Below are 9,479 nucleotides of genomic sequence, written 5' to 3'. Positions count from 1 at the left end.
CCGGCCTGCAGCAGAACCATCAACCCAGCCTGCAGCAGAACCATCAACCCGGCCTGCAAGAGAACCATCAACCCAGCCTGAAGCAGAGTCATCAACCTGGCCTGCAGCAGAACCATCAACCTGGCCTGCAGCAGAACCATCAACCCGGCCTGCAGCAGAACCATCAACCCGGCCTGCAGCAGAACCATCAACCCAGCCTGAAGCAGAGTCATCAACCTGGCATGCAGCAGAACCATCAACCTGGCCTGCAGCAGAACCATCAACCCGGCCTGCAGCAGAACCATCAACCTGGCCTGCAGCAGAACCATCAATCTGGCCTGCAGCAGAACCATCAACCCGGCCTGCAGGAGAACCATCAACTGGCCTGCAGGAGAACCATCAACCTGGCCTGCAGCAGAACCATCAATCTGGCCTGCAGCAGAACCATCAACCCGGCCTGCAGCAGAACCATCAATCTGGAACATTTAGTTCCTTTAGTGAAAATAAGTTCTGTTCTTAAAATGAGCCTTTATATTAAATTTCATCCAAATGATTAACTTTGACCTTTAGCCTAGTTATCTTGTTCTGTTCTTTGTTTTGGCTGTTGTGTTGTTTTTTCACACTGGATGTTGTCATGAGGCCAGAGGCCTGTAGTCTGACTCTGGCTTTCTCTAATCCAGGTAACTTCAGGATTAACTCTGGCTTTCTCTAATCCAGGTAACTTCAGGATTAACTCTGGCTTTCTCTAATCCAGGTAACTTCAGGATTAACTCTGGCTTTCTCTAATCCAGGTAACTTCAGGATGAACTCTGGTTTTCTCTAATCCAGGTAACTTCAGGATTAACTCTGGTTTTCTCTGATCCAGGTAACTTCAGGATTAACTCTGGCTTTCTCTAATCCAGGTAACTTCAGGATGAACTCTGGTTTTCTCTAATCCAGGTAACTTCAGGATGAACTCTGGTTTTCTCTAATCCAGGTAACTTCAGGATTAACTCTGGCTTTCTCTGATCCAGGTAACTTCAGGATTAACTCTGGCTTTCTCTGATCCAGGTAACTTCAGGATTAACTCTGGCTTTCTCTGATCCAGGTAACTTCAGGATTAACTCTGGCTTTCTCTGATCCAGGTAACTTCAGGATTAACTCTGGCTTTCTCTAATCCAGGTAACTTCAGGATTAACTCTGGTTTTCTCTGATCCAGGTAACTTCAGGATTAACTCTGGCTTTCTCTAATCCAGGTAACTTCAGGATTAACTCTGGCTTTCTCTGATCCAGGTAACTTCAGGATTAACTCTGGCTTTCTCTGATCCAGGTAACTTCAGGATTAACTCTGGCTTTCTCTGATCCAGGTAACTTCAGGATTAACTCTGGCTTTCTCTGATCCAGGTAACTTCAGGATTAACTCTGGCTTTCTCTAATCCAGGTAACTTCAGGATTAACTCTGGTTTTGTGTACTATAATGCTGGTGGACTTCTCGTCAGGTTCAATCGCCGTGGTAACCTTAAAGAAAAGCTTGTGTTTCCCTGCTGACTTGTAGCTTTACTTGTACTTGTGCTGTGTTGCAGTCGTCCAGCACATCAAGAGACACAACATCGTGCTGAAGCGGGAGTTGGGGGAGGGGGCGTTCGGCAAGGTCTTCCTGGCCGAGTGCTACAACCTGACGCCCGACCAGGAGAAGCTGCACGTGGCCGTCAAGGTACGGTCCTCTCCTCCTTCAGGTGACCGTCCGTCTCAGTGACCACGCTTTGGTCTCTCGCCAGACGCTGAAGGAGGCCAGCGAGAGCGGCCGCGCCGACTTCTACCGGGAGGCGGAGCTCCTCACCAACCTGCAGCACGAGCACATCGTCACCTTCTACGGCGTGTGTGTGGAGAGCGACCCCCTCATCATGGTGTTCGAGTACATGAAGCACGGAGACCTCAACAAGTTCCTCAGGTGGGGTTACCCTGAAGACGGGATGCAAACGTCCTCATGGTTCATGACAGTGACATGTCCTGGGTCAGCTCCAATCAGAACACGGGATGCAAACGTCCTCATGGTTCATGACAGTGACATGTCCTGGGTCAGCTCCAATCAGAACACGGGATGCAAACGTCCTCATGGTTCATGACAGTGACATGTCCTGGGTCAGCTCCAATCAGAACACGTTTCCTGCTCACTACTTTTTTACCTTTGGAGCATTTCATGACGTAGTGCTCACCACTACATGAAGTACTGCAGACCTACTCACCACTACATGAAGTACTGCAGACCTGCTGACCACTACATGAAGTACTGCAGACGTACTCACAACTTAAAGAAGTATTGCAGACCTGCTCACCACTACATGAAGTACTGCAGACCTACTCACCACTTAAAGAAGTACTGCAGACGTACTCACCACTACATGAAGTACTGCAGACCTACTCACCACTTAAAGAAGTACTGCAGACGTACTCACCACTATATGGAGTACTGCAGGCCTTCTCACCACTACATGAAGTACTGCAGACCTACTCACCACTTAAAGAAGTACTGCAGACCTGCTCACCACTATATGAAGTACTGCAGACCTGCTCACCACTATATGAAGTACTGCAGACCTACTCACCACCATATGAAGTACTGCAGGCCTTCTCACCACTATATGAAGTACTATAGGCGTACTCACCACTACATGAAAGTACTGCAGGCCTTCTCACACACTATATGAAGTACTGCAGACCTACTCACCACTTAAATAAGTACTGCAGACCTGCTCACACCACTATATGAAGTACTGCAGACCTGCTCACCACTACATGAAGTACTGACAGACCCTACTCACCACTTAAAGAAGTACTGCAGACCAACTCACACCATATGAAGTACTGCAGGCCTTCTCACCACTATATGAAAGTACTGCAGACCTACTCACTCACTTAAAGAAGTACTGCAGACCTACTCACCACCATATGAAGTACTGCAGGCCTTCTCACCACTATATGAAGTACTGCAGACCTACTCACCACTTAAAGAAGTACTGCAGACCTACTCACCCACCATATGAAGTACTGCAGGCCTTCTCACCACTATATGAAGTACTATAGGCGTACTCACCACAACATGAAGTACTGCAGGCCTACTCACCAACTTAAAGAACGTACTGCAGACCTACTCACCAGTATTTGAAGTACTACAGACCTACTCACCAGTATTTGAAGGCCCTACGCCGAGCCTTGCCCCTCCCTATGAGACGCTCTCTATGGACAACATGTCCACTCAGTGTCTCCTTTTTAATGACTTTTAACCTGGAGACTGAGGATCAGAGGTTGCTACGGTGACGGAAGAGGAGGGTGGAGCCAACCTCACTGAATGCAGAAGTTTCTGCGGCTGGTTGACAAGGAGCATTTCTGCCTTTTGTTTTGGTGTCTGAGACTCAGCAGACCAATAAAGTTGATTTGATCTCTTTATTAAATGTAGACATTTTAATGGATGTAGATCTGTAAACCTGGCCAGCTCAGACAGAGAGAGAGAGAGAGAGACAGAGAGAGAGACAGAGAGACAGAGAGAGAGAGAGAGAGAGACAAAGAGACAGAGAGACAGAGAGAGACAGAGAGAGAGAGAGAGACAGAGAGAGAGAGAGAGACACAGAGAGAGAGAGAGAGACAGAGAGACAGAGAGAGAGAGAGACAGAGAGAGAGAGAGAGAGAGAGAGACAGAGAGAGAGAGAGAGAGAGAGAGAGAGAGAGAGAGAGAATTGAAGTGAAAGTCTAACCCAATATCCCCCTGTGTGTGTCTGTGGTCTCTGTGTGTCTCTGTGGTCTCTGTGTGTGTCTGTGGTCTCTGTGTGTCTCTGTGTGTCTCTGTGTCTATGGTCTCTGTGTGTGTCTGTGGTCTCTGTGTGTCTCTGTGTGTCTCTGTGTGTCTCTGTGTCTATGGTCTCTGTGTGTGTCTGTGGTCTCTGTGTGTCTCTGTGTGTCTCTGTGTCTATGGTCTCTGTGTGTCTCTGTGTGTCTCTGTGTCTATGGTCTCTGTGTGTCTCTGTGTCTATGGTCTCTGTGTGTGTCTGTGGTCTCTGTGTGTCTCTGTGTGTCTCTGTGTCTATGGTCTCTGTGTGTGTCTGTGGTCTCTGTGTGTCTCTGTGTGTCTCTGTGTCTATGGTCTCTGTGTGTGTCTGTGGTCTCTGTGTGTCTCTGTGTCTATGGTCTCTGTGTGTGTCTGTGTGTCTCTGTGTGTCTCTGTGTCTCTGTGTCTATGGTCTCTGTGTGTGTCTGTGTGTGTCTCTGTGTGTCTCTGTGTCTATGGTCTCTGTGTGTGTCTGTGTGTCTCTGTGTGTCTCTGTGTCTATGGTCTCTGTGTGTGTCTGTGGTCCCTGTGTCCTCAGGTCTCACGGTCCTGACGCCGTCCTCATGGCAGACGGGCAGCACAGCGTCCTGGTGGAACTCACCCAGTCCCAGATGCTCCACATTGCCCAGCAGATTGCTGCCGGCATGGTGTACCTGGCCTCGCAGCACTTCGTCCACCGAGACCTGGCAACCCGCAACTGCCTGGTGGGGGAGGGGCTGCTGGTGAAGATCGGGGACTTCGGCATGTCCAGAGACGTCTACAGCACAGACTACTACAGAGTGAGTGCAAGACAGGACACACTGGGACGTCTGCTGGGACACACACACACACACACACACACACACACACACACACACACACACACACACACACACACACACACACATGATCCAAACAATCCTCCAATCGGAGCCTTTATATGAGGAAAGTAAAGACAAACGGAAACAGGAAGTGAAATAATTTCTTTCCCTCATGTTGTGTCAGATGTCAGAATCCCACAGCGCCATCTGCTGTCCAAAGAGGAGAAACACAGAAGTCTTCACCCACCACCATGAAATACTCACATTACACATTCTACATCTATAACTCTACTTTGCAAGGTTGTCTACGCTGATGTATCTGAAACCATGTCATCTAATTTGCAGGATTTTAAGTATCCCAATACAAATACTCCCAATCCTGTAGTGAAGTAATGCCTGTACTCAAGCACAAGTTACAACATTAAGGCCCCATTGTGTGAAAACGCATCGTTTTTGTGTTTTTGTTTCAGAAAAGTTTCACGGTAATAAGAAACCCTTTTGAAAACGTCAGCTTCCAGGGAAACACCAACCCTAAATAGGATGGAGTTCACATGTTGTGCCACTGGGTGGTGGTGTTGCTTTTTTCTTCATAACATGAAGCAGAGAACCTTCAATTATAAACATAAACATTTCAGCGCCCAGGATGTAGACTTCCTGATTGCAGACCTCCATGTTGCAGACCTCCATGTTACAGACCTCCGTGTTGCAGACCTCCATGTTACAGACCTCCATGTTGCAGACCTCCATGTTGCAGACATCCATGTTACAGACCTCCATGTTACAGACCCCCATGTTGCAGACATCCATGTTACAGACCTCCGTGTGCAGACCTCCATGTTGCAGACCTCCATGTTGCAGACATCCATGTTACAGACCCCCATGTTGCAGACATCCATGTTACAGACCTCCGTGTTGCAGACCTCCATGTTGCAGACCTCCATGTTACAGACCTCCATGTTGCAGACCTCCGTGTTGCAGACCTCCATGTTGCAGACCTCCATGTTGCAGACATCCATGTTACAGACCTCCATGTTACAGACCCCCATGTTGCAGACATCCATGTTACAGACCTCCGTGTGCAGACCTCCATGTTGCAGACATCCATGTTACAGACCTCCATGTTGCAGACCTCCATGTTGCAGACCTCCATGTTGCAGACATCCATGTTACAGACCTCCATGTTACAGACCCCCATGTTGCAGACATCCATGTTACAGACCTCCGTGTGCAGACCTCCATGTTGCAGACCTCCATGTTGCAGACATCCATGTTACAGACCCCCATGTTGCAGACATCCATGTTACAGACCTCCGTGTTGCAGACCTCCATGTTGCAGACCTCCATGTTACAGACCTCCATGTTGCAGACCTCCGTGTTGCAGACCTCCATGTTGCAGACCTCCATGTTGCAGACCTACATGTTACAGACCTACATGTTGCAGACATACTTGTTACAGACCCCCATGTTGCAGACCTACATGTTACAGACCTCCATGTTGCAGACATACTTGTTACAGACCTCCATGTTGCAGACCACCATGTTGCAGACCTCCATGTTGCAGACATACTTGTTACAGACCTCCATGTTACAGACCCCCATGTTGCAGACCTACATGTTACAGACCTCCATGTTGCAGACCTCCATGTTGCAGACATCCATGTTACAGACCCCCATGTTGCAGACATCCATGTTACAGACCTCTGTGTTGCAGACCTCCATGTTGCAGACCTCCATGTTACAGACCTCCATGTTGCAGACCTCCGTGTTGCAGACCTCCATGTTGCAGACCTCCATGTTACAGACCTCCATGTTGCAGACATACTTGTTACAGACCCCCATGTTGCAGACCTCCATGTTACAGACCTCCATGTTGCAGACATACTTGTTACAGACCTCCATGTTGCAGACCACCATGTTGCAGACCTCCATGTTGCAGACATACTTGTTACAGACACCCATGTTGCAGACCTACATGTTACAGACCTCCATGTTGCAGACCTCCATGTTGCAGACCTCCATGTTGCAGACCTCCATGTTGCAGACCTCCATGTTACAGACCTCCATGTTGCAGACATACTTGTTACAGACCTCCATGTTACAGACCCCCATGTTGCAGACCTACATGTTACAGACCTCCATGTTGCAGACATACTTGTTACAGACCTCCATGTTGCAGACCACCATGTTGCAGACCTACATGTTACAGACCTCCATGTTGCAGACCTACATGTTACAGACCTCCATGTTGCAGACATACTTGTTACAGACCTCCATGTTGCAGACCTCCATCTTGCAGACCTCCATGTTGCAGACCTACATGTTACAGACCTCCATGTTGCAGACATACTTGTTACAGACCTCCATGTTGCAGACCTACATGTTACAGACCTCCATGTTGCAGACCTACATGTTACAGACCTCCATGTTGCAGACATACTTGTTACAGACCTCCATGTTACAGACCACCATGTTGCAGACCACCATGTTGCAGACCTACATGTTACAGACCTCCATGTTGCAGACCTACATGTTACAGACCTCCATGTTGCAGACATACTTGTTACAGACCTCCATGTTGCAGACATACTTGTTACAGACCTCCATGTTACAGACCTCCATGTTGCAGACCTCCATGTTGCAGACCTACATGTTACAGACCTCCATGTTGCAGACATACTTGTTACAGACCCCCATGTTGCAGACCTACATGTTACAGACCTCCATGTTGCAGACCTACTTGTTACAGACCTCCATGTTGCAGACCACCATGTTGCAGACCTCCATGTTGCAGACTTCCAGCCTCTCCCCCCCGCAGGTGGGCGGCCACACGATGCTGCCGATCCGCTGGATGCCCCCGGAGAGCATCATGTACCGGCGGTTCACCACTGAGAGCGACGTGTGGAGCCTCGGCGTCGTCCTCTGGGAGATCTTCACCTACGGGAAGCAGCCGTGGTACCAGCTGTCCAACAACGAGGTCATACACACAGGAACAAAATACAATTATTTGTTGACCATACAAACAGATCCAGAGCATGTTTGTACCATTTAAAGCTGAATATGTACTTCATGTGAAATAATGATAAATGTATTAATGGAGCAACTTTCATGCATTGTTTCATTTGATTACATTGTTGATGTGTGACAGTCTTCTTGCGCCCCCTGCAGGTCATTGAATGCATAACGCAGGGCCGGGTGCTGCAGCGGCCTCGCACCTGTCCAAAAGAGGTGTATGACCTGATGCTGGGCTGCTGGCAGCGGGAACCCTACATGAGGCTGAACATCAAGGAGATCCACGCCATGCTGCAGAGCTTGGCCAAAGCCTCGCCTGTCTACCTGGACATCCTGGGCTGACCAGTGTGTGTGTGTGTGTGGTGTGTGTGTGTGTGTGTGTGTGTGTGTGTGTGTGTGTGTGTGTGTGTGTGTGTGTGTGTGTGTGTGTGTGTGTGTGAGAGAGAGACGTGGCGGTGGAGGAGGGCGAAGGAGAGATGGTGTGACTGTACAGATGTAAATGCTCCCGTCCTTATCACGTCCAGAAAAAGCCTTAAATTCAGAGTGTTTCTTTTTCTTTTCTGGTTTAGTTTGGCATTGCAGGTGTTACTTCAAACATGATCCCCACACCCACACACACACACACACACACACACACACACACACACACACACACACACGCACGTGCACACGCACACGCACATGCACACACACAGTTTTTTTATTCCATTTCCTCGTTTTCTAAATCGTCTGGAAAAATATATTCAAATGTAGATACAACATTTTTTGCCCCTGGTTAATTTGCAGCTTCTTTTTTTATAAGTCGACACACTATTTTGATATTTGTAGACTTTATAAATGTTGCCTCTGCTTTAAAAAAAAAAACAACACCAGAAAAACACTTTTGACTCTATAAAACATCCAGAGAGATAGTGAACATAATGTTTAAAGAAAAACAGCCTAGAGACCAGAGGTCTCCTTCCTCAGTCCTGTGGGTTTAGCTCCTCCCACTTCAACACACCTGATTGTAATGAGGGGCTGTTATTGGGCTTTTTCATAACCTTGGTGATTACATCATCAATAGATTCAGATGTGCTGAAGCAGGGTGATGACATCATCATTAAATTCAAGGAGAGACAACCCTACAGTACTGGAGCTGGACGCCCCTGTTATAGAGTCTTATAGAGACCTGTTATATATATATATATATATATATATATATATATATATATATATATATATATATATATATATATATATATGTGTGTGTGTAATATTATTTTCTGGGGAAAGAAGAAGTTCCCATCTGAAAAATCAATGTTTAAGGGCATACAGATGTTTTACGGCACTTTTTTAAAATACTGCCATCATCATCATTTTAATGTCTCTCCTGTAAATATCTGCTCATATTTAACTAAGATTATATGAGGTTCTTTAAATTTGGCACAAAAAAGTGAGAAAAAGTGTGTTTTGTTCATTTAGTTTTCTGCTTGGATTGTTTCCGTTTTTAAATGTTGACACATGACTGAGACATGCACTTGTGGGATGAGCAGCAGGACTCATGATGTCCAGCAGTTGGAATGGAGAGAGATTGTCAGTGAAAAGGGAAATATTTCTTTATTGGAACTAAACCTCTGGACCTTCTAGCGGCTCCAGTGTCGTACCGACTTCAGCTGCTGGCCACAACCAACTCTACTGCTCATCCCACAAACTCATGTTTCTAAATTTCATCATTTACTTTTTTCTTTTTGTCATTTTCTTTCTTTTCCCCATTTTTTTACTTTTCGTATTTCTTTTTCTTCTTTTCTTTTTTTCCTAATGTAGCACCATTTAAAAGGGAAACAATCCCAGCAGAGACGACCAACCAGAACATACATTTCCTGTCTTTCTTGGGTGTGACTCGTCCCCCG

At 47.0% G+C, this 9,479-nt stretch overlaps 1 protein-coding gene across 1 annotated transcript in view; it reads left to right on the top strand.

Annotated features, from left to right (window-relative positions):
* The window catches only part of ntrk2b (neurotrophic tyrosine kinase, receptor, type 2b), a gene marked incomplete at both ends in the record, with an annotated part of 14,838 nt that extends 6,906 nt beyond the window's left edge, over positions 1–7,932 (top strand). The window contains 5 exons of the mRNA XM_080521457.1: positions 1,542–1,672; positions 1,737–1,909; positions 4,320–4,560; positions 7,397–7,555; positions 7,747–7,932. Coding sequence (XP_080377583.1) covers positions 1,542–1,672; positions 1,737–1,909; positions 4,320–4,560; positions 7,397–7,555; positions 7,747–7,932 — 890 coding nt within the window. The remainder of the gene's footprint in view (positions 1–1,541; positions 1,673–1,736; positions 1,910–4,319; positions 4,561–7,396; positions 7,556–7,746) is intronic.
* Positions 7,933–9,479: the final 1,547 nt, after the last annotated feature.

The sequence above is a fragment of the Blennius ocellaris genome (assembly GCF_963422515.1).
Source record: "Blennius ocellaris genome assembly, contig: SCAFFOLD_103, whole genome shotgun sequence".
In the NCBI taxonomy this organism is placed as follows: domain Eukaryota; kingdom Metazoa; phylum Chordata; class Actinopteri; order Blenniiformes; family Blenniidae; genus Blennius; species Blennius ocellaris.
Note: the sequence above shows the minus strand (reverse complement) of the source record. Positions and strands in the feature narration are given on the sequence as shown.